The sequence below is a fragment of the Phaenicophaeus curvirostris genome, chromosome 1 (assembly GCF_032191515.1).
Source record: "Phaenicophaeus curvirostris isolate KB17595 chromosome 1, BPBGC_Pcur_1.0, whole genome shotgun sequence".
In the NCBI taxonomy this organism is placed as follows: Eukaryota; Metazoa; Chordata; class Aves; order Cuculiformes; family Cuculidae; genus Phaenicophaeus; species Phaenicophaeus curvirostris.
In genome coordinates, this window is record NC_091392.1 from 127285394 (window position 1) to 127312126 (window position 26733).

Here is a 26733-nt window from a genome sequence, read left to right on the forward strand (position 1 = left end):
AAATACTTTGATATGTGTAGGAGTGTCTTGAAGAAGAAAGGGAAAGCTATACTTCTATTCATCACTTCCATTACTTCACATATGATGTCTCAGTATCCATCCCACCTCTCTGCAAAATATAAATGAATCATATACTAAAGGGAAAAAAAACAAGTATAGCATGTAAGACAGAAGATGTTTATGCAAGCCAAGCACAACCCTGACATTAACCAAGTAAGTAAATAAGTACTGGTTGTTCTTTCAAATGCCTTCCCATGTTTGCATTTTTACAGCATGCTCTGGAACGGCCACATTAAACACCCTGTTGTTGTCGCAAAAAGGGCCTGTTCCAGAGCATGCTGTAAAAATGCAAACATGGGAAGGCATTTGAAAGAGCCCTCTCTCCTTCACATGGGTTGATTATGCTATTACGCAAAACAGTCAAATACGCTCTGCCACAGTCATTATTATAGTCCTTTACCACAAAAACCGGATTTGCTGCCAAGAATTTATTATGTCAGGAGGCATCATTTCGAAGCAAACTGGAACATCCTGTTTCCAAAGAAATAATACTACAGCTGTTAAAGCTTTCCTTTACCTCAGTACTTTATACTGTCTCCCACCACTGGAGAAATTTAACGGTTCAGATAAGGATTTAAGGCCTTATTTGCTGATGCCATCACTTGAGGTCTGTGGATTTCATGCAGCTCATCAGTGTGGTTAAAAGCAATGCAATTCATTCTGCAACACAAGTAGTTCCTCAGTTTTGCTACGCTTATGTTGAATTTGCGTCTGGAGCAACAAGATGTGGATGAGATGCTAGGCTTGGCTGGGAATGCTTATACGGTGACTTCCACCCATGCTCCAAATTATTCTTACTTCCTCTATATTTGTTTTTCTTTTTAATACCAGCAAAATCATCCAGCGTTCACTGGCTCTATCTGTCTTCTCCCAGGAAGGATTTCAGAATTGAAAGAATTCTAACGACATCACCCATAATTGGATAGAATATGTTGAAATAACAGTCCTACAAGTACAGCTTTGTTACATTCTGATATGCACAGATCCAGAGTATGTTATGAAGTAAAAAACATTTCAGTTTTAAGCTTCTTGGCTAAGACAATCTGCTTTAAACTATATTCAATGTAGAGGGCTTTACATAAAAGTACACGCAAGGATAACTTTACAGGAGTGCTCTTCCCCACTCTCCCTCTCGCTCATTAGGAAAGAAAAACTTGTTCCATAATATAAAATCTGCAATATGAACCTGTAAAAGTGTGACTGCAACTCGCACAACTGGATCACAGCAAAACACATTCTTTAATGTCTTTTGTTTTCTTTGGCAATATACTTCTAAAAACAATGTTTTCAGTTTTGCGTAAGTTGCAAGTATATAATTTTTTTCAAAAATAAATCTGTTGAAGTGACAACCTAAGCTATACTTTACCTGGTTTCTCATTTTGCATGATCAATTGCTCATAAAATTTATCCATATAAGTGAAAAGCAGGAACTAGGAATAAGACCTTTCAAAGACTGAATTAATCTATGGTGACATACTGGTCTCTTTCAAGTCTCGTCAATGTTATATCCCCAGGAAAGAGAAATGAACATTCACATGGAAAGTAATGTATGCACGTCACACAAAATTAATAACAATTTGTTTTTAACTATTGACTGCATAGCACTAAATTAAGACTATGAAACCTGTCCCTGAAGCTTTTTCCCAAAGAGAGGACAAGGGACTTCATTAAATATTTGTATTACACACTATATACCTTTGTGCAAAACGCTGCACTTCTGTGCTAACGTTTTATAATGCATACATATACACACATTTACTTAAACAATTCAGAGGCCTAATGTTGTGAAATCCAAATAAAACCTGAAATCCCCACAGTTTGCTGCTATTGCAGGCAACCTTGATAACGCTCTATGAGGAGATGGGAAATGCACACTGCATTCAGCTCTGCCCCCAAGCAATTCATGTAGAAAGAGGCCAGAAACATTGCAGAAAATGTGCTATCAGTGAGAGTTGTACTCATACAAAGCAGTCAGGAAGGTAGCATACAGTTAAGTGGGGTTTTCATTCATTTTGCTTAAATGTACTTAAAAATATCCTTGCCCCAAGCCACGTGGAAGTCATGGCAAACCAACCCAGGGTTGAGAATTTAACTGAGGCTGCAGTTCCACAGGCTCTAGGATATGATTGTCATTGCTTAGCAGATAAAAGGAAAAAAAAATCACATATAAAGTTTTATCATTAAATTAATTTTGAACTTAGGTTTCCTTTGCGTGATCTTCATCCTCTACTCTGCAATATCCCTGGCTGACAGAACTGAATACTTGTATTGGTTAGCACGGGATAAAGTGCACTGATTATGGATATTCCTGCCCATTTGCATAAGACATCACCAGGCGGTAAATGCTGTTTAACACTTTCAGTGCTAGCTTTATACAACCAATTGTTGCATACTTCTTGGCCTTGTTCCATTGTCTCCTATCCATTTGACTTTATATTGAAAAGTTAGAGGGTGTATCAGTACCAAAATACTAAGCATTTTGGTTAGCAACTCATTCAGACCTAATCAAAAGCCAGAAAAAAAATAGTATAAGAAAATACCTGAATCTTCATTCTGTACAGTTTAACAGGACTTGTTACATGCTACAGCCTTCTTACTGTATGAGAGATTCAAGGCCAAGTGCAAGGTCCTTCACCTGCACCAGGGCAACCTACAGTATCGATACAGGCTGGGGGATGAAGAGATTGAGAGCAGCCCTGCATAGAAGGACCTGGGGGTCCTAGTGGGTGAGAAGCTGGACATGAGCTGGCAATGAGCTCTCACAGCCCAGAAGGCAAACCGTATCCTGGCCTGCATCAAAAGAAGCGTTGCCAGCATGTCAAGGAAGGTGATTCTGCCCCTCTACTCTGCTCTGGTGAGACCACACATGGAACAACGTGGCTGGCTCTAGAGCCCTCAGCACAGGAAAGACATGGACCTGTTGGAGCAGGTCCAGAGGAGGGCCACTAAAATAATCAAAGGTCTGTAACACCTCTCCTATGAAGAGAGATTGAGAGAGCAGTTGTTCAGCTTGGAGAAAACTCTGAGGAGACCTCATTGCAAACTTTCAATACTTCAAAGGAGGCTTATAAGAAACTTTTTAGCAGGGCCTGTAGCAACAGGACAAGGAATAGTGGTTTTAACCTAAAAGAGGAGAAGTTTAGGCTAGATATTAGGAAGACACTTTTATTTGCTGAAGGTGGTGCAGCACTGGATCAGCTTGCTCAGAGAGGTGGTGGATGCCCCGTCCCTGGAAACATTCAAGGTCAGGCTGGATTGGGCAACCAGATCTAGCTGAAGATGTCCCTGCTTACTTCAGGGCGGTTGGACTCGATGTCCTTCCTGGTCCCTGCCAATCCCAACCATTCTATAATTCTATGATTCCTTATTCCATAGTTATTCTTAAAAGCGGACCTGAAACGTAAGGTTAGAATCATAGAATCATAGAACCACCAGGTTAGATAACATTTCCAGTAGTTGTAAAACCTGAATAAATTAATAATAATCACTGTTTTCATCACAGTAATTCTGACTGACCTAGCATGAATTCCTCCTCTTCACTAAAGTCTGAATGAAACAACTGTCCTTGTTAGTGGCCACAAACTCCTTTGGTCTCATTAAAAAGAAACCCTCTGAACCTAAGTGATACTTAAGAGAGTGGGCTTTTTGGAAAGACAAAGGACATCTTTAATTCCAAGTAACCGCTCTAAAGTACCAAATGCATGATTTCCACCATCATTTTAGATGCCAACTAGTCTGTTAAACACATATCTATCAGCTGTATTCTGATCTTGCACTGCATCACATGCATCCTAGTGCTTATGGATTATTTCGGCCTCCTGTTAAGAAGCAGTAATACTTTAACACTCTTTCATTCTTTTAGAATCTCTTTGTTAACTTGAACTATTTCTGAAATAACAGCACTTTTAATAGTAAAGCATGCACAAAGTTAACCACTGGTAGATAGAAAATGGTAATTCTAATGCCTATAAAGATAAGCAATTCCTCTTCTCATGACAGGTTCTGCACTGCTAAAGTCCCCTTTGGAGCTGGTTCTCTGCATAATAGCCAGTTTCACTATGGTAATAGGGAGGAAAGTGGAAAAAAATTCTCAAGCTTTAATATTAATAGCTTAGTATTAGAATTTCAACAAGTTGTTCGTATGTATTTGAAAAGAAAAACAACAGTATAACAGCATATATATATAAATGTATTTTTATATATAGTAATATATTTAAAAATAGAACACTATAATAGTAGTGATGGAGGCAGTACGGCAGACTGACAAGAGCCTTAGTGATTTAGCTGCTCCATAAGAGTTGCCACTAACATCAGTGAAACCACCCAGAAGAAGCATTTCTCATTTCACCTTACTGCTGTTGCTTAGAACATCTGTGACTAGCAGTAGTGGATTCAAAGTCATTCTCTAAATATCAGGCTAGCAATATTATGGTGCGCCAGAACCAGAAAGAAAATTCAAACTCCAAGCAGCCTGTAGGGATCCTCCCTCCCCATCAGGAGAACTGCATCTCCACCACTTGCAAAGAGAATTTTATTATAACCTATTCACACTATAAGCGGGTCTTTGGCAGACAGAGCAGTGCTTTGACTTCCAAGTATTCAACAGGAGATTCTATTAATGAAACACTATTAACTCACACCGTTCAGGTGGACAGCGATTCTCTAATGTGTTTCGCAAAGTCTGAGCACCACATTAATGTTGGGCCCATCTTCTCTGACACAACTTGACACTTCAGTCATATGTTAAACTCTGAAGCATCTGTTCCATAATAAACTGTTATATGTTTGCCAAGAACCTAAGCACTGTCTTTTGGATGAGTACTGCTAAGTTGCAAGCCATAATTTAATACTCATCTGACATTGATGGTGACCCAGCATTTAATGGAGCTTAATGCTCTTCTGATGCCACTGATTAAATTATTGCTCAGTAGTCCAGTTTCATAATCTACAATTTGCAAGGAAGCAAGACAGATATACAGGCACTGTCTCCTCTCACATCAGTGAATGAGTTCACTGGCAGGGAAAGGTTCCTTAATTGAAGTTATATGTAAGTGCAGTACAGTGCATCCTTCGTCAATACAGACTTTTGTTCAGATGTTTTAAGACAATGATATTACTATGAAAAAGCAAAGCATGAATAATTCCTAAGTGCAAGAGGAAAATATGGGTAAAAACCTTGACCCAGCCTGTGCAATGACTTCATAACGTCCTGAGCACTGTCCAGGAAACTCAGTCCCCTGGCCAACAGGAGTTTCTATTCATTTTCTCCCCTCTAGGTCATTTAACAGTTTGGTCACTGCTTAGACACAGCTGTGCAAACAATCTTTCAATGTTTGGCCTGATCCTATTGAACTTCATCCCAAAATGTCTCTCCCCTCCTTTCTGCACATAGGATGAGGAAGGCTAATTCGGATGCAGAAGATTAGAGGTTTTCACAGCCCAACTTAAATCATTAGCCCCAAACATTTTTGAGTTTTGAAAGAATTTAAATAAGTAAAAAAAAAAGTTTAATTTTATAGCTAAGATAGCAGGTAGCAACAGTACTTTCTAAATCATCTCAAGAAGGCCTATTCCTATCTTGAGGAACAAAACATTCCATGAATGCCAAAATATTGTAAAACAATTAAAAGCAATTAAATAAAAGCAATGAGAAAGTAATGTTTTAAGAATGCCTTGGATGAGAATAACTAGAAAATGTTTCTGAGGGTACAGACACAAAAAAGAGCAACAGCTTTTTTTAGCTTCCCAGAAAGTAAAGCTTTCATCCCAGATAAAACAGAGGAACAGTGTCAGTACATGAGTACTGTTGCAGGACTATACATTATTACATTATTTTCACAGCTCTTGGCAACTCAGAAACATACCACCCTCAATACAGCAACTAAGGACTATCTACATGCAAATGGAATGCTATATGCTAGCATATATGCAATATTAACACTGCATAAATAAAAAAGTCAGAATCAGAAAATCACTAGAGTAAGGTTTCCAAGGTACATGTACCTCAGCTACACTGTAGTTCTCAAACATGGGTCTCATTTCTGAGACCATCCATGGTTTTAACTTCAAGCACAGGCATACTCCTATCGAAACTAATGTAGAATACACTAATACTTTCTATGTTTGAGCTTGCACATCTTGTTAGGTGACAAAGCTATAGTTCTAGTAGAAAGTTGCAGTTACTAATGTCCCTTTAGCTTTTAGCAGGCAGAGACTAGATATTACAGTAGGTACAAACATCAGGCCTAAGTATGCCCTTTACAGTTCCTCTCAGAAATTAATGTAATTACCTCAGAATATTGTGAAAATCTCAAAAGCATCAGCATTTGGAGATATTAAAGACAAAGCTTTCTCATTAAACACACAGTTTTAGCTAGTGTCATATATAGAATACATTATTCAGAAATGCTTTAATATTTGTAGAATAACTTGTTTCCCATTTTTTCTGAATATGGTCTTCAAGACTTACCCATACTATGTATTAGAAAAAAACTCCACCAAATCAGCAAGTGTTTTGAACATGCAGTAGCTGTAGTAATCAAGTTTCAAGGAGTTAATCCTTTGTGGAACCTCAAAACCCAACACACTGCCCACGGGAAGAAGCCCTTTAACTCAAGCCCTGCGCTGCAATCTTAAGAGGTCGAATCCCAAATATCTCCTTGTGAGATGCTTGGAACATCACATGGTTTCTGAGACCTTAAGACACTTTGCTAAGGATAAACATATTTTTAGCACTCTACAGGCTATGATGTATACACAGTCCTTCTTCCCCGATTTTCCATATTGACAAGACCACAAATATATATTTAGTTCTAGCAATAAGTGACCTTGTTTTGTTTGCATGTTATTCTTCAATTTCACCTTCCACACCATTTACCACTGAAGTCACACTTCAGCAAGGCCTGCAGAGAGGTGGTTTTTCCCCCTCGCTGCATGGAAGAAGCTCCAGAGAGCAGAAGATTTTCTTCTGCAAAGGCAGTCTTCATCACTCAGCATTCTCTAAATGCCAATAGGAAAATGTAACCCATTGGCACGAAGGAAAAACATAACCAGTATTGTTTTTCTTGGTCAGGTTTTGACAGTCACTTCTGAAAGAAATCTTTACTATTTACCATTTGTAGGAAACAAGTCTATTTTTCTGTATCTTGGTTCTTTCTAAGGCCTTTTGATTTCAGAAATCATCACTTGCAGTCCATTTTCTCCACAGGTGGCTGAGGCCAAGGAGGAAGAAGTGTGTCTTAGCCTGGTCTCAACTCACCAATGCAAGTGGGAACAACAGCCACAAAAGTCACCCCTCTTTCATCCCTAATTCCCAAATACAAACCCGCTGCTATTCTTCCCCAGCCCATGCCTTGCAGCATGGGTACTTTTGGTCCTTCACTGCATTTGTTCCAGCTGGGGAAGACTTTGTTGTGACCAACCCCTATATCTATGCAAAACCCATCTGACCTTTTCTCAGAGCTTCCCTGTGCAGCAAGTAAGACAGTCAACCACCCACACCCCACAAGGCCAGGGGAGAAGCTGCAAGAAGCCCTTATCTTCTCATTTTCATCCAGTGTTTCAGCCTGCTTTCTCCCCTCTTTGTGGGGTGGGGTGGGACGCCATGTGTATATGCACTGTCAGGACATAGCTGCAGCTACAGAGCTGCCTGCATGCTTGTGATGAGCAAAGCTAGCAGAAATCCTTACAGCACAATTTCATTGTGAAGACTTCTTCCACCAAGGCTTGGAGCAGGTTTTGGCCATTTAGAATAACAAGAGGAAGGACGGGGGTTTATTAGCAAGCTTTCACCGATATTTTCTATGACATGCCCTTCAGAATTTCCTGGAATATACCATTAAAAATGAGTGTTTGCTTTTATCCTTTCATACATTTCTTAGAATACAAAAAGCTACATGAAAATTATTTTGATTAAAAGCCAATTCTGTGCAGAGGTATAGCTCTCAATTTAAGAAGGTCCAGCAATTACAGTCCCCTGAATAATATCTGTATTATTTTACTGTTATTTGGAACCTTGTGAATATCAAGCTGAAAACATAATAAAAGACTGCACTTCAGTAGTTTAAGGATTTCTGAGGCTTATAAATCTTCCTCTAAGTCATAATTGACAGAGTGCCTTTTTAAAGTTAGTCAAAGTCTATCCCAAACAGCTTTTTAAATAGCTAACTAGTAACAGAAGAAAAAAGCAATTCAATGAACACATCAGTGTTACAGAACCAATCTTTACAATCATTACATCTAGATTCCATTAAATAGTAGACCTTTAGAAGATGAGTAAAAATTAGTTTCAGTCATGTGTAGAAGTATTCACCTTTGCACCAAACACTAAAAATGCCCAACCATTTACAGGCCGTAAAAGAGGAACCTCCAGGCTTCTGCATGAGATTTATAATTATTTTATTACTATTTTAAGATTTCAAGAGTTTAAAAACCATTATTTCAGGGAGAAGAAAATGCAATTTGTTTAGGTCAGTAATCTCAACACTTGAAATTGCTGTATACCAAATAGAATTGTTAAAGTACAATTTTTTTTCCACTTCATTACAATTTTTTTTTAAAAAAAGCATTGCACTAGTGACTGCTGCTAACAAGAAAAGACGTGGTGATTAAACACTTCATGTCCTTTAATAGGTAATCTGAAGTGCTAATGAATGTTCAAAATATGACAAATATGTCAATTATTACAAAGCTTCTCGCTACACGATAGAGCGATGAATAAACTTCACTTTTTTGTTTTGCTTGAGTCAGAATCAGAATATTGCAGACATGGTAGCTTAAGCGCTGCTTATACAGAGTTATTCTTTATAGAACCTTCTCAGAAGACTTCCCAGGTGCCTCAGCTCATGCCAACCTACTGAGGAGGCTTTCTGATTTCCCTCTGCTCCACACAGTCCACACTTTTGTACAGAAGCAGCCATCAATTTCAGAAACCTAACTCTAATTAAAACCACGATATTAAACCCCCCTTGCCTTCTACAGATTAACCAACATGAAAAAAGTTTCTTTGTTAATCACGAGAGTCTACCACTCACTTTCTTTGGATGCAGACCTGTCTCATATGCCAGGTAACTTCACCCCCGGTGAGCACATTAATAATCCATGAATGCTCCAGGGAAGCACAGGGCTGTGGCAAGAGACGCCTCCCCCATCCACCAGCAGTTTTACACCAGTTCAGCCCCAGCACGGCCACAGAGACTGCTGCACAGATGCTTGTGCATCAGGAGCTTAGTGCCTACACTAGTAATTGCTCAACTGGAAGCTAAAGCAAGAGCCAGGGAAGACCTTCATTTAGTCACTCTACCAAAAACATAAAGTGCCTCTAACCTGCTCTTCCCTGTGATATTCCTTAGTGTATGGTAAATGCCATAAACATCTTCCATAATATGTAACCATTATGAAAGAAGATAAATGTTACATGGATTATTCAAGAAACATTGCATAAGTTACTTCATTTTTCTATATTTTTTATGGAAAAATCTGTTGGCTTCTTTTCCTACCAGTCTTGATATTTTAATATCACCAGTTCTCTTATGCAAGCTCAAAAACAGAAAAGGCTTAGTCTCAATCTGTAAAATGATGTCATTTCAAATTTTCCTTTACAAAGTTCACAAATACCCTTGAAAACATTCCTTTAAAACCCATCACACATACCGGTACAAATAAAAGCTAGAGCTTACAAGAATGAAAATGTTTGCTGTGACATTATTAATGATGAATACTCTTCAGGACCCAAATGGATATTTTAAGCTTGTTTTAACACATAAATGTACTATGCAGACTCAATAAATGATGTATTAAACTTATCTGCAGAGCACTTTTCAAAAATATTTGAAGTCCTATTATGACCTGACTCACAACTGGTAACTTACTGAGGTATAAGTACTGAAGTCCCTCCTGCAAATCCAGCCAATATCCACAGCAACACAATGTAGCACTACTTTGTCAAAGCACTGATAATTCTCATACAGCTTTAAGGATCTTCTGAAATAGATTTTGATGGTGTAATTGTTTATTTTTCATCAGCACAAATTTGTTTTGTAGTCTCTCGCTTATCCTTGTAAGAGTGATAAGCACTGAGCAAGATCAAAACTGAACTAGAAGGCAGATATTTTATACCAGTTTCCTATTACTCAAAATAATTTAATCAGATAATCTATATTAAACAAAAGCTTGCAGTCCTCTTCTTCCTCCTTCTGTTTATATACTGCCTTTCTCTTATCATGTAAAACAAACTAGGTTATAGAGGGACTACATGTTAGAGAGCCTAACATAACGGGCACCCATCTGGTTGGTTTCCAGCACCATGTCTCTCCCAAAATATCGCGTTATGAATTACAAACACTTTCACCCCTCCTACATTCAGTCAGAATAATGGCAAACCAGATGGCAAATTGTGACAGCTTCTACTGCTCAGCCAGAAGTATGTGCAATTATCATTTGGTTACCAGATCTCTCCCTCCAAATAACCTACACAATAATTCAATTCACCTTTTCTGTTGTGCTTTTCAGGCTGTAGCATCCTTGGTGAATGATTCTCTACTTAGGGATGAAGCAAAGTGCCTACTCGTGCCATTCTCCATCCCCTCCCTTTGGGTGGTTGGTCATAATTTTTAAGACTTTTGTAATCACAAAAAGAACCCAACTTGTTTGCTCAACAGAGTCAGCAACAATATACCAAACATAAACCTCATCTGCGAAATTTTAAGCTGCTAATAATTACTTTTTCCCTTTTCAATGTGAATCTCCACCAACGTGACCACTAGAGAATTTGTCAAGGGACTGCTTGACAGCTGGTACAGGAGTTATTGGGGTTGTTAATCCTCAGTCTACCCCACAGCTTTTGGCTCAAGAAAGAGGTATGTGGAAAAACAGGGCACACATGATTTGTCTAGAAGGTGGCTCCATCTCAACAGCTGATCTGGCTTCTCAGCTGGGTGAAGTTCCTCAGACCTCCAGGTCTTAAATCAGGAGTGACAGGCAGCATGGCAGTCTTCAATCCCACCTGTGCACACTTCAGGTCCGTATGGAAGAAAACAAAGCACCGCAGCGAGGAAACCACTGGAAAAACATACAAGGCTTCAAATAATCTAAAGGGCATCAACCAACACTGAGTGCCTCAGAAAGTACAGACAATCCTGCCTCTTCAGTAAGACCAGGACATTTTTCCTGCCTGACAGCTTTTAAAAAGGTTGCTAGCAAAGGCATGCCATGTTGTAAAAATTTCTTTATTCAAAACACATCCCCGAGCTCCACGTATCAAACTAAATGTCATTCAACTTAGCCTCGCCATAAAGCTGAAGCATGTACACACAGAGAACAAACTGTATCTTATGATACAGCTAAACAGACTGAAAATGTTTTCTGTGTTAATGATTAACAAATCTTTGTATTTTCCAATATATAAAATGCATTAATGCCTTATTATTTCTAAGTCATACAAGTCTAAGACAGCAGGGTCTTATAAAACCAACATCAACAAGAAATGAATCTGCCAAAGTGCAAACAATTTCTGCCTACCAAACAGGATACCTGGAGAGTAATATAATGGAGTGGTTTTAATCAGCTAGGTATATAAAGCTGTTACAAGACAATTTTTTTTTTCATTAAAAAAAGCAGCCAGTCAGTTAGAAATGCTTCAGTGCACTTAAAGTAAAGATGACACAAGGCATTTAACTTTCTCCCTCCCCTAGAATGAGGAGGAGGAGCCGGAGGACTTGGGACAGAGTGGGTGATGAGCAGCCCCTTCACCTGCTGTTGAAATACTGGTAACCCCCCAGCAATGTGAACAATACAGACGGTCCAACAGCGCACGGGAAAAAATTTAGCAGCGTAATGAACCATGTTCCGTAATTTTGTTCGGACATCTGAGATAAGTTTCTTACAAAATGAAATGTAGAATTTTTAAGGCCTTCCAGTACTGAGTACAAAAGATTTGTGTGTTACCCAAAAAAAACGGCCTCTAGCAGCGTGGTACCCACAGCAATATGCTGTTACTTTGCGCAATGGCTACTTAGTTTCAGCACCAGATACTACAGGTTTTGGTTACTTGGTATGCATCCTTGTATTAGGAAATATGGGAGATTTTCTTTATTAATTGTTTTGGTTTATTTTCTTTTATTAATCTTAGTGAAACATTTGCTCATTAGCAAAGGCAATTTCTCTTTCCCAGGATCACATCTCATACCACATGGGTCCCAAGTCAAGCACTTATGCATTTTACACATGCAATTTCAAAGATGTTTTGACTATAACTTAAAAAATGAAATAATGAAAAAATAATCTAAAATAAAACCAAAGTGACTGAAACTATGTAGGTATGCATAGTAAGCCTTTTTTCTCTCCTCACTTAAATTACTCTGCTTTCCATATCACATATTTGTATCCAACATTTTGTTCCCGCTTTCCTCCTTGCTTCAGGCTAAACGTACATCCCAAAAAAGGGCTATGCCAGCTCCCCCTTCTCCCGCAGGCACTGGGGGACACATCAGAAACATTTATGAAAACCCACTGCACAGACTGTTAGCCAAGGAGTTAGTCTGTCCAGACCCAAGGAGAGACTCACGCACTTAAAACACAGAAATTAGATGCCTGAATTTAAGACCACAGTCATCAAAAGCCGCTCTTTTATCTTTCAGAGTATGATTGCAGACTTTTGTTGATCAAATTAGGATGGAGACAGACCCATCCTTGTCTCCAAATCCCATTCTTGCCAATACTGTCCTGGGCACTCAGCCACATGCACATGTACACCAGCCAGGATGCTCAAGGTAGTTCAGAGCACAGGGAACCTTATGCTGCAAGCCCTTGCTCCCAGGAGTATTAAAAGGTACTGGTTAAAATTAAGAACATAATATAGACAGTCTCAAAAGCAAAGCTGAGAATCCAAGACTCCCCCTTAGAGATAAATGGGGACTCGCTGAACAGCAGTTTCTTAGTTTTAACATGGTTTTAGGAGCAGAGATTACACGATATTGTATGAAAGTCAGATTGTTCCCCTTCATTTCAAAACAAGTCTTTGTTATGGAATGGGAAACTGGTTTCTCAAAAGACAAACATCTCTTCTTGCTTGTTTCATTAAACTGGCAAAAGAAAATTTAATTCAAATTAAGAAAACTCATATGCAAATGGAACCACTGGAGAAAACCAATTGATATTGATATGCTGTTGCCACTTTGCACTCATTACAGGGGCTAATGTTTTGCAAGACACATCTTTTAAACCTTACTAAGCTTATTATTTACTATCTATCTCCTGACAAGCATGACTTCATTTCAAGAGCTGGCAAGCATCCAATTGTAAGAATCTAATCTTTAATAACATATCCTAATTAAATATGCACATTTAATGAAAAAAACCCCCAACAGCTACAATTAACAATAAATAAAACCCCCAAAATCTTACATTCATTTGACTACAAAGCAACTGGATTACAGCACATAGAGCAAACTTAAATAGTCACATATGCCACAGCAAAAAGTCATTAAGGGTAGGGGTGGGAGGGGTGGGGGGAAAGAGTAAAAAAAAAAAAAACCAAAAAAAAAAAAACCCCAGGCAGACAACGCTTTATAGTTGGCCCTATCTGACCTCTCTGAACTCCTAGCTAGTTTAATCTCCATCTGTCACATGATAATAACTTTAAAGAGAGCATATTTAAGAACTCATCAAAAGTTCATTCAAGTCAATTGTTTTTATGGTGCTTGGTTACAAGCAAGAAGGGTGCCTTCTTCTAGAGGAGCTACATAGATTTATTATTCTCAACATTGATAGCTGATTTTTACCATTAAAACACTTACCATTTAGTACAATTCCATAATCACACAAAAATCCTAAAACAGTGAGCAGTAGATATAAACAAATGACCTCTTGATATTTAAATATCTAATCATGCCACTAAAAACCTACTTCTATCTATCTGCTCATTTTTAAATTACTGTAACCTGGAAGCCATTTTCTTACTGGAGAGTACAGTCATAACATTTAACATTACTGAGATGCTTTGAACTCAAAAACTTTGAGCTACAACTTTGTGAACTGCCACAACACTTTCAAAGATTCTATCAAAAGAAAAGTAAATTAGATAGATCTGTAATTTTAGAAACAATTCTATCATCGATTGAAACTAAATCCCAACACACATCAATCTTTTCCTTCAGAGGTCTCACTGTAATTCTTTCTTGTGGGAGATTTTGATTTACTAGGATTTGGCAAAACAGTATTCTGCAGGAAACTTTTTACGGAATTCATGAAAAGGTACAGGCTTCAGATTTACAGTTTTAATTCCTAGGATAAATACAAGTCAATTACCTTGTAAGAGGCAGAGCACATTACTTAGCACATACAAAGTGAGGAAATCGAAAGAAATGACAAGACAGCATTACACTTCCTAGCTTTTATTTAATTCTGCTTGTTAGTTGAATTAATTTCATATATATGCAACTGAAGAGCTATGAGCACATTCATTTTTCCTTTGGATCTAGAATGTCACCGTTCTTGCCACAGCCTGCAATACATTATCAACTGAAAAGCATTTTCTAAAACAAAAGTCTTAATCATATTTTTACTAAGGGACTGGCCAGCAAAGTTTGTGTTCAGCTCTACCTTCAGCTAGAAAGCAAATTTTCAGTTAATTTTTGGGTTTTTTTAAGAAATGCCTCACATATCAAAGTTATCTTTTCAGTCATTCTATTACACAGACAGTACTTTTGCCCCTACACAGTAGTTTGCACAGATATGCAGAGGGGAAACACTTAGGACATGATCAAGCAAAATCAAGCAAAATCAAGCCCCCATTCCACAATATCTGGCATTTGGATGCCCAGTCAGCCACTCTGCAGCACACCACTGCACTCTGCTTTGGAAAGCAACGGTTTCAGGAGGACATACAACCCTGTTATCTGATAATGCTGCCAGAGACAGTCACTAATTGTCCAGTCTGTTCAGGTTTACTCAATCATATCACATTAGCATTAGTTACCTCCACTTCATAATTGAATAATTCAGTATGGCTTACAGTGAGATGAGGGACAATGGTTAGGATGGAAGAGAGAAACTAGACGATGTCCAAATAAGTAGCAGAACAGGGTTTTATTGACCAAGACAGAACAAGCAAAGAACCAGTGAGGTCCTTGTGAACCAGCTTTCTAAACTTTTAGTAAATAATTTGCCTATTTACCTTTAGCCTTCCAGAACAAACTTCATCTTTTATTCATCTAATGAATACTATGTAGTACATGGAGCATATTTTCACAGAAAAAAGTGAGCTTTTGTCTTGTACCACGTGTTTCATTTTTCCCAGGATCTTAGGTTGGTAAGCTGTTAAGACCATATCAAATGCTGACACTTCCATCAGGGAGAGGGCTAGCACTCCTTCATTAGCTTTGCCACAACTCTTCAGCTGTCTTATTCAAGTCAAGGTAGTTACCAGGAACACCAAATCCTTTATTTAAAGGGAAAAAGAAACACACACAAGGAAATACACTAAATATTAGGAATACAGAAGTGTCATGTTTACATATGCACCATTTTACTTTCTATAGTTGCTAAGGGTAGCTTCACCAAAACTCATGGAAACATTCAAATTCTAAGCCAGTAATGTGATTGCTAAAGCAGACATTTAAAATGTTCACAGCATTCATTCATAGCATTTGAAGGCTATGAAATATCCAGTCCGTTTAAAAAATGAGTTTATTTGCTCTCAGGTAATGCCATATGCCTAACTTCCTTATTTTTCTAATAATAAACTGTCCTCTTTCCTTCAAACATTCAGATTGAGACATGGAAATTCCTTATGTGCAATGATTACGCTTTCAGGCTGAACTTCTCCCTCTCAAATCCACATACAGAGCATGACAAATTATTCACACTGCACTGTGCTCTTGGACTCAGTTATCAGGGCTCCAGAAATAGGCTTCTGACCACAGACTGCATTAAAAACCTAAGATCCATATGTTTTAAAACACGGAATGAAATAACCGCTGAAATAATGAAAACTACATCTAATTTTGAAGTCCAGTACACAGCAGTGAAATCAATCATCACAGGTATTTTCAAGAGGACTTGTGGGGCACAAAACTCAAGACTATACTAAAAAAAAACATAAAGAGAAATGGAAGAAACAATAAGCCTCCACATTCTATGTTAAAATAACATATAGTTACTTTTATCTGAAAATATTTGAAGACCACAATATTTGAAAAGGGCAATAAACCTCCCTCTGAAAAGAATTAAGGACCACTTCATCACCGTGCCCTTACAGAAAGTTTTAGAAACAAGCAGAAGGAGACTACAAGAATAAAAACACGCTAGCAGATTTGTATCTTCTCTCATACTAGCCCTTATAAAACAAAGTCTACCAAAAAGAGACATGCTTGACCACCAAAGAGAAATGGAGAAGGGCACATGGCTCTGTCCATAAAGAAAGAGTGAACAAGCCAGCCAGAAGTCAACCAGTACTGGACACACAACGAGGTACTTATTGGATATTTCACCTCATACTTCAGTCATACTTTAATCAGAATAAGACAAGAAAGAAATTGCTATGTGTTTGGTGCTTAAAACGTGTACACAAAGCAGGACAAGTGAAGATTTACAACAGCTGACAGCTATTTTTTCAGAGAGCAACTTCTCCTTTGCATTCAACAGATCCCTCCGTCACTATTTTTTGAAAATCTGAAACAAAGCAAGGACAAGAACTGCACTGCACCTTGCAAATCAAAGTATCAACTGTGCAAAAGCAATGAACAAAACTACAATGCAATTAAAGACAGTAAGGAAGGCACATCTCAGTCATGGATATCAATAAAGGGAGTCCAGTTACAAAGATTTCAATTATTAACATGTAATTTAATCAGGGCACTAGAGTTAACTTTCCCACCATTATGAAGAATGCCAGCAAGCCTTCAGTAACTACACCTAGCCAAGATTTCAGGTTCATGTCTCACGAAAAACACAAGGGTCTCTTGTCATTCCCGTGAATGGTTTCCCATGAATGGTTTCAGTGCTGACTCAGAGGGAAGAATGCCATCTAGTGAATTACACAGACAACACTGGCATGTCCTACCTATATTTACCTGGCCTCATTATGACAAGGAAGGTTTTCTTCACCTTCTTACTGACATGAAGATTATCGTGAGAGAAGGGAAAAAGAAAAGGGAAGAAGAATCTATTTTAAAATAGGTCATTTGTAGCTGTAGCTCTTGGCAACTGGTGGATGTGGCCACACTAAAAATAAATTCTACATTTTAACAAAAACAGCAATGTTATAAACTTCTACGCAGCCAATGATCATCCTCTGTGGGAGGCAAGAGCCCTTTAGAGGTGACCTACCCAGCTGCTCAGCATTATCCATGGGTATGTTCATCCTTCCAAATACAAAAGTGCTGAGGAGGAAGTCTCACTCCAACACTCCTCCAGAGCATTTTGGCCAGTGATATCTGAAGTTATGTCTGACATGCTTGCGCAGCTTGGCTGGACAGTGGACACCAATAAAATCCTAGCAGAGGAGTGTCCACAGCATTCACTATCAAAAATTCAGCATTACCAAACAACAACCCTGTCCCACTAAAATCAATGGATGCTTGATTCTGATGCAAGTGTTAAACCATTTATTTAAAAAAGCTACTGGAACCTTCAATTTAAAACCAAACTTAATTCCCGTCAACTTTTTGCTCTCTTCTTCACACAACAGAAAAGATATAATACAAAAGTATAGTATTTTGCATTCCACTACATTAAAATAATACATTTCATCTGAATATAGTTTAATTACGGCTTACTCTGCTATACTCATATATTAATTAACAGTCTACTTGGAATTTCCCACCATATGGTACTGTAGCAGATGTTAATCATCTAAGGCCAAACACTTTGAAATTACTGTTCTAGGCACTTCAGCTAAGGTACCAAGTGCCCTAAATTTCTACTTAAAGTGTAAACTGGAAACACCGAGCACTTTACAAGATCATATACTCAGCTATTTATTCAATGATAATATTACTTGGCAGATAAGCAGAACAAAAGGGGCCAGACTTTCAAGCCTCCAGTGCTTTAAAAATACTTGATATATTGAATTCTCTTTGCATAAGAGAAATGCCTGCACTGGAAGCCTCAAGGAAAAATTTGTTTCATCTACCACAGATCTGCCAACCCAAGGCGGGAGGGTGAAATGTGTGTACAAGCGGATGCTCTGCAGCATTCCAAATCTTGGGTGCACCTGTGTCCTCCAGCCCTTCACCCTTTGATTGCAGGAAAGGAACATTACGAGGAGCAGCAGATGCTTACTCTTGGACCGTCAGCTATTTTGAACTTAAGAGCAAATGTCCTGCTAGGTCCAACTGTCCCACAAGAAGAAATTAAACTCCCTGCACAGTGCTGCAAATAGATTCATGTGAAAATTGCTTTCTTCTGCATTTTGACTACAACATGGGCCTAATATTGGGCCTTCTCATGTCCTTCTCCCTACTTCACCTTTTTAGGAAAAGTGGTCTCATTTGAAAAGCTGGAAGAAAAGAAGGAAGAAAATGCAGAATTTCATAATTTCATGACACTGCCCTTCCAGATTTCCATTTTTTTTTAGTAAAGCGTTTCAGAACCTTTATCCTACATCGTTTGTCTTGGTAACTATTCATCTTCTAAACTGAAGGTTTAAAGATTTCGTTAAATAAATTATTTAAGCAGCAAGTGTGGTACTAGCACAGTTTTGTTTTATTTGGATCTAGAAATCTAAAGCTAAGTTACGCTGCTGCTAAAGGTAAATGTTTGCTACAGGTGATCATAGATAGTTATCCTATGACCTGATAAGGAAATGGTAACTTCTTGGAAGAAAACCCTAAAATCAGCATTAAAATAGCAAGGAAGCCTGAGGAACAACCTTTCTTATTCTCCTGGTTGCACAGGTTTGAATGCAAGCCTACACATGATGAATTTTCTCAGGAAAGATATCTTCCCTATTGCTCTGGAAATAGGTAATACAGTACAATCAAATGCTGTGGTAACTTTATTGAGATTAAATGGTTATCTACACTTCCGAGGATCAGACAGACAGGCTAGACCATTTGCCAGTTTGGGTTTTAGAAGGTAAAACTGCCTGGTTTATTATTGCCAGAGCACTAAAAGACAACTACTTGCAATGATTCTAAAAATACATTTGTATATATATTTCAAAATTCTCATCTGAAAAGTGATCTGGTTTATACAGTTGCCTTGCAAAATTCTTGATGCCCATTAACCAGAAAAGGCATTTATAAATTGCTTGGCTTAATACTGCAAATAAATCTGAATAAGATCAGAACACAGGGCTTCACTGAAATGTTGCAAAAAATACTTGAGAAAACATATTGTGAGGCCATATTTAAACTAACAGATGTTTCAGAAACAGAACAATATGTTCAAACAAAATTAAGGTGTAAACGGGCAGTGCTAAAAGAGCTTCACAACTAGCACATCAATTTCTGGAGTGAGTGAGATCACCTCATCTAGGAAAGCTCCCTCCTGAAAAGATCATTAATTTAGAAATGAATTCTCACGATACGCCTAAAATGTAGCTGCATGAAGTATTTGCAGAGTGGCTGCTTATGTAACATTGCATTTGCTATGGCAACACCAGGACTGTTAGGCTTTGTCACATCCTAGTCTCAATTGCAGATTCATTCTCTGCTAATAAACAATGGCAAGAGAGGTTTTCTAATCACAGAACAAGATGCTCTAAAGCACATCACAGTGACTGATGTGGTGGCCACTGATACTGTTAAAACCCCTAATGTCAGAAGGGCAAGCAAAAAGTGAGAGATCCACAGGAAAAACAAACAAGCTAAAGAGAGAGATCTCCCAGCACTGCTTTCAGGACAGGTTTACAGCTGGAGTCCTTAAAACTAGGGTTTGGAATAGCACAGTTTGACTCTTGATTATCAGTCTTCGTACAAACTCCCCTCTCCGAAAAGAACCCCAACTCACATTACTAAATTCTTATTAGTTTCTTACAAATGGAGTAACTATCTATAAAATCAAAAGTTCAAGAGTTCATCATAATTATGCTCCAACTATGACACTATTTCATATTTTGTCTACAACTTTTCTTGCTAAGCATTACAGTAAAAGTCCTAACTCCATTTAATAGCATCACTTCAAAGCTAATTCAGTACTATATGTACACTCTGATACAGAAAAAATTCAGTTTGCTTTTCTTGGGAGAAAGAAAAAAGTTTTAATGCTGAGATGTTGTAAAACACTTGATCTATTCAACATATGGCACCTAGCAATGACTATTCAAGTTGATGACTATTCTGCAGCTCATCAGTCATCTACACAAGCTACACAAGGAACTAAGGTTTCACAATCCAAGTATTTTTCATATGCTTAAATATCCAGTTTTGTTTCCATGAGACAATTCAGCCTTTTCTGTATTATTTCTAACAGTCGCATTTATTAAGCGCCCTACCAAAAGCAATATGAAGGTAAGTAGCATAAGGAAGCATCTTTAACTCAATAAACCACTAAAAAAACCAAAATGATGAACAAAACTGAAAGCCCAAAATGAGTGAGGCACATATGTGTGTACAAGCACACCTCCTCTCTACATTAAGTAGATGCTCACAGGCCTTCATAGTGTTATAACTCAGTGTACACTCCTAAACCCTACCCCTAACGGTCATTGTTAGAGAAAGCCAAGGTAAAAAAAATGAGATAGGTCTGATAACGACCCTGAATACAGGAGCCATTCTTACAGTTTGTAAAACCTAAATCCATTTGATAGACCCCAGCACTGTGAGGGGCTTTGCACCTTCACTGATGAACTTCCCGGTTACTACCTAATGGTTCAGACACTGCAGCAGGACCTGGGTGTTGCCACAAAAGTCCTTGGGCTCTGCACATGCAGAAACAGGAGTAAAAAGATCCCCATGGCAACATTTTTTTTTAAAATCGCTATTAAGGTTTAGAGTCATTTGTTTCAAAGCATTCCAACAAACTCTTGCATTTTCTTGACAAGTAAGATGTAATTCCTGTTATACTAAGCGGAGCACAGTTGTCGGCAGCCTATGACAACTCCATGCAAACACACAGGTTGCTGAAAATGGACATGAGTGTCTTCTGTACATGAAGAGCAGGTAGAAAATTAGTTCTTAAATCCATGTAATATGAAATCATCCAAATGGGGAACTTCTGCACTCCGCTTTTGCTTTGCTAGCACATTCATATTTCTCCTTCTTTTACCCTAGTCCTTCTAAATATTTACATCCTTCTAAACACAGGTAGAGTAGACTTTATAGAGGTAAAAAGCCCCCATTCCTTAGCATTAGAAGCCTTTAGAGCAACTCCATGCCTCAGATGTCAGCTTCTTGAGTATGACTACTGTTACAACAGTTTAAGCGGCATGAGCTCAGTATAAGCTCTATGAGCTGTCATTCTGCAAACAAAAAATAAATACTTAAGCTTTGTTAGTTTAAATAACATTGATTTTTCCAGGTGGATTGCCTTTTTGAATAGATTCTGCCACTGAGAGATTGGTACTGAATTAAAACTAGAATACTGTTAAAAGCAGCAAGACCTTACTGAACTACAGCCATTATAAACAACCTCAGTCAAAAGAAGTTAAATTATAAAACTGGGTTAAAAACATATTGATGTTTGGAAAGTAACTGTGTGTCTTCAAGTTTTCTCAGCACCTCAGAAATCTAAAATGTATCTGAGATGTTCCCTTCCTGAGTCAGTGAAAGCCATGACGTTTGACGATGCTCGCCTATGCAACATGTCAACATCTTGCAATGCGGCAGTGGAATCCACACATGTCCTCTAAAGGGGAGGCAGAGGAGGTGATTGACATAGTTTCAGCTCACTGATCCATGCAGGGCCTTTAAAATTAGTATTAAATAGATGAAAAGCAAAATAATACAGTTTGAACCAATTTAAATATTCATTTTATCCTCCACATACAATATGCCATCCTGTGGGAGAGATGAGCTAATCCATCTGCTCTTTTTCCAGCTCTACAACAGTTAATCTTCTGTCAGAGAGTTCATTTTAAATCATACAAAAACTCACATGCTGACACAGGTTCCACTCCTTTTGTTCTTTTAATTTGCCAAGTTTTAACTAGTACACTGGTCCAAGACTTCTTAATGTACATAGGTCAAAATTTAGGTAGTTGCTTACTTGCACAACCAATTCCAGGCGCAACTGCCCACCTCAACAGTGTTAGAGTCCATAGGCCATTAAAGGATCCATAGACCAGCCATGTATATAAAGGAATTAAAAAATGAGAAGACATTGGAAAGATTGTACTTTATTCCATGAATACCAGTGATCTTGAGCCTGCTCCCTATCCAGCCATCCACCCCAGAGCTCAGCACTTTTATGTAACACTTTTGAGTAGGAATATTTGCCATGTCTTCGTTTCTCACATCTTTTAATATTTGGCACGATGCTTTATCACTGCCCTGAACAAAATGCCACCTAGGTAATGGCTCTTTTGCTTAAATAAAGAATTCCAGACAAGGCCTTTTATTGCAAACGCTCAGGTCATACTAGGAAGACCATCACAAAAACATTGAGAGCAATAAAATCTAAAGTGTTTCATTTCCCCTTACTTTCAGATAACTGTAAACAATGTTAAACAGTAGGATTTTCCTTTTTCAGGAGAGATTTTTGCTTTGAACATAGAAATCTATTTTGAAGAATGCTCTTTACAAAGCTGCTCTGAGAAGGCATATTATGTAGCAGGGCACTTACTTCAAGGAGAAGGTTAAAACAGAGTTCAACATTTATAATTCTGTAAAATAACCCCAGTAGTTCAGCAAAACATTCTTGCATCTTGAAGTTTAATGTAATTTATGCAAACCAGACTTGACTTCCACTAATGCAAGGCCCACTAACGCACCCCAAAGTTCTTATAACAAAGACACATTCATGTTTTACTCATTGAACTGTCTTGGGCCCCCCGTAAAACATAAGCTATTTTTGAGACTTTCAGAAATCTAATTTCTTGTAGACAATGTGTTTCAAGTAGCAGAAGAACATTTCTTCACCCAGAATTCAGTAAGGACATTCGCAACACTACAATCAATAAGTGAGGAAAGGGAAGTTTTAGCCAAGACCACTTGCCTCTGTCCACTACTGCCCTTCCTTCAAACTTGGAAGGTGTGACCCATCAGACAGGCCCAGACCTACCCAAGGCTGCTGGTCATACTCATTTCCAGGCTCACCTTCTGAAACCTTAGCAGCTATCTAGGTGGTTTTCATCAAACAGTGCTCGTAAAAGACAGGTGCTTTATCTCTTTGCACCTCACTCTAAATGAATGTTCATCTGCAATTCAGAGTACAAAATGAAAAAAAAGGAAAGCTTGAAGCAACATAGATTTATTAGCTCAGTGCTGCAGAGAAACAATCAAGCATTTGCACAAAAATGAACAAGTTAAACACTGAAAAGGGAGCTCCACAATCAAAAAAGCAGGCATAATTGTAATAACTGCTTTTTTTGTAAAGTTCACAAAATTATTTTCAAAGATAGATCTACAGCTCCGTGCATTAGTCACAGGTTCCCAACCACAAACCTTCATCTAGCCTCACAATTTTTAATGTTATCATTAAGTCAGCCTGTTGTTTTTAAATAAGTGATTTTATATTGATGCACTACAGGAGCAGAGTATGCTCTGTCATTTCTGTAAAGTATTTGATGTATTGCATTTCTGAAGTCTTTTAAAAATGCACTGCCTGAAAATTCATTATTTTTTCTGCATTCCCAAAATATGGGGGAGGCATCTCAGATATTGATTTGAAAAAAGTCCTACACATTTTTTTTTCAGAATTAAAAATGTTGGAAGCTAAATAGCTGTAATAAAACATTGAAGTTGAAAAGGGTTTGCTTTTAATACTGATCATCTGTAGCTCCTTCAAGGTTTTTATTAATATTTTCTAGTTTCTTAGGATGTGAAGTACCACATTATTACTTTTTATTATTATTCTATGGATTGAGAATGCTTCAGAAACAGCAAAACTATGTATGTTACTGAATGTAATTATAACTCAACAGCTATAAATGCCAGGATTGAATAACTGAAAACATATGCTATATGCCTGAGATTTTAAGGATGATGAAACTGTCACATTAGTAGCACGCAGTATGTTATAAAGAACTCCCACAATGTAGCAGTTGTTCAAAAGTTGTACCCATCCGGTCATTCTATCTTTACAAAAAGATATATAATACGAGATAGCGACTTATTCAAAACACAGCTGCAGCCTAACTTAAAAAGTAATAACAAAAAAACAACCAAACAAAAAAAAACCAAACAACCAAAGAAAACCCCAAACAAAACAAACACACACCCCCCCCCCCCCGAATACTGCAAGAAGATTTTTTTCTTAAATTACAGTGTTAAAGCCATGTCGGTGCGCAGAGAACAAGAGCAAAGCCCAAATTTTATTCTCATTAGACTTTATCTCGGGGGAGGACAGGTGAGGGAGCGGGAACAGCAGAGCAGCAGGACAAACGCCCGCCAGCGCCGCGGACTCTTCCAGGCTAATGTTAAAGCCACGGAGCCTTAAACGCTGCCCCTGGGGACGGGGATCGCCCCCCACCCCACCCCACCCCCAGCCCTGGCCTGAGGAGCGGACCGGGCGCCCCTCACCGCGGCATCAGGGCAGCGGGGGCGCGGACCCGACCCCCCGACTCCCCCCATCCCTCGCTGCCCCCGAGCACGGGGGAGCCCCCCCCCCCCCAACCCTCCACGTCAGGTTCAGCTTCTATCTCGCACGGCATCAGCCGGACGCTCTCCTCGCATCCCCTCGCTGCCGGGGTCGGGGGGTGGGGGACGCCGCCCGGGCGCTCCCGGGCTCGCCCAGGCACAGCCTTTCGCTGGCCCCCTTCCCACGGCTTGAGGCGCGGCCGAGGGTCGCAGCCCCGGGACCCCCCAGCCCCCATCCTTCATCCCAGCCGCTCCTTCATCGCAGCGGTGCGGTCCCGACGCCTTTCTCCCCGCTTCGCAGCCCCATCCTGCATCCCAGCCCCATCCTTCTCCCCGTCGGTGCGGTCCCGACGCCCCTCTCCCCCCTTCCCAGCCGAACCGCGGCCGCTGCCCGCACCTGCGGGGCTGTGCGAGCGGGTGATGGGGAGAAGGAGGGGGGGGGGGTCGGGCACCGCAGAGCCCCGGAGCCGCTCCTCACCTTTCATCCAGTCGACGACTTGGCTGGGTGACCACTTACTGACGGGCTCCATGATGAGGGCCATGAGGGGGGCAGGCTCGGGGTGGCGGGGCTCGGGCGGCCGCCGCTCCGCGGGCTCGGCTGCTGCGCGGCGGCGGGAGGAGAAAAGCCGCTAAATCCCCGCCTGCCTCCGCTCCGCTCCGCTCGCTCGCCGCCTCTGCGCCTCTCTGGGGATTTCAGTTCATGTTGCCGGCTCGGCAGGGAGGAGGAGGAGGAGGAGGAGGAGAAGGAGGAGGAGGAGGAAGCGGGAGGAGGCGGCGGCACGCTCCGGCGCTCCCCGCCCCCGCGGGCAGCGGCTCCGGCCTCGCCGAGGGGTCGGTGCGCGGGGCTGCCGGGGCTCGGCTCTGCTCGCCTCCGCTCGGCTCCGGAGACACTGGCTCGTTTTTTTTCTTTATTATTATTATTTTTTTTTTTCTTTCTCCTGGCGGAAATGACGAGGCGGCTCCCGCCACCCGAAAATATCTCCAAGTGCGATGGGAAGCGACACCCGACGGCCGGCGGGGAGGGGGGCGGGGTGACTCTCGAGGTGCGGCCGGGCACCTGCTCCCACCGGGCCCAGCTGCCCCTTAAAATTAAATAAATAAATAAAACAGCATCGCCGCGTGGCGCGGGAGAGGTAGTTTATTTGTTTATTTCTGTTTATTTTGAGGAAGGCTCGACTGTGAAATGGCTGTGGCGGAGGGTGTCGCTGGATGCCTGGAAGGCGCTGTGGTGGTGGGTAGCACAAAGTGTGGGGTTCAGAGGGGGTCGAACCCCCTGGGCCCTGGGTCCGCTGGCAGCCGCGAGAGGAAAAAGGGCTGCGCCTCGTTGTTTTACCTGCCTCACTCCGAGGGAGCAGTAAAACGGCGTGAGATCCACCGGGAGAGCCGGGGGTAGGAATTGGGGAAGCCTCCCCTGGCTGCGCCACCAACAGCGGCTGCAGGTGCGAAGATCCAACATCCCTGGAGCTGTTCTTCCTCTCCTTGTTGTGTCTCCCCAGGCTGCAACGTCCTAGGAGGCTACCCTGAGGATGCAGTTCCCATAACCCCTGTGCCCCAGTGGCTGTAGGAGTCCCTCCCAAGAACAGTTATTCCTCTTAGCATGGTTGTGGGTGTATTTTAGGCACCCTCTGCTCTGAGGAGGTGGTGGCCTTTCGGAGCTCCAGGGAGAAGATAAATACCATTGAAGGGTGTTTTCCTGCTGGTGAATTGGCCACTGTACAGCATTGCATTGGCGTTCACCCTGCTTCTCCTGCCAAGGCTGAGGCAACGACCACTGAAATGTTCCCTCTGATGATGTCGGCTGCTGAATATCGGCTGCTGCTGCTGACATTTAATATTGGGAAGTGAGGAAAAAAAGAGGATTCCCTCAGCCTTGAGGTGTCAACGGTGAAGGCATCCCTTTACATGGCCTGGGCAGTGACAGAAGCTCTCCCATTTCGGCACACAGGGCTGAAGTCGTAGCAATGAAGGCCAGTAAGGCACTCTGAGTTGGTAACAT

General features: G+C 40.2%; 1 protein-coding gene across 4 annotated transcripts in view; it reads right to left on the reverse strand.

Annotated features, from left to right (window-relative positions):
• The window catches only part of CNKSR2 (connector enhancer of kinase suppressor of Ras 2), a 214623-nt gene extending 189125 nt beyond the window's left edge, over positions 1 to 25498 (reverse strand). For 2 of the 4 annotated variants that reach the window (XM_069873859.1, XM_069873869.1), the window contains exon 1: positions 25216 to 25497. In XM_069873859.1, coding sequence (XP_069729960.1) covers positions 25216 to 25279 — 64 coding nt within the window. In that variant the 5' untranslated portion in view covers positions 25280 to 25497. Of the gene's footprint in view, positions 1 to 25215 lie in introns of all 4 variants that reach the window. The other 2 variants (XM_069873850.1, XM_069873878.1) reach the window with 2 other exon arrangements.
• Positions 25499 to 26733: the final 1235 nt, after the last annotated feature.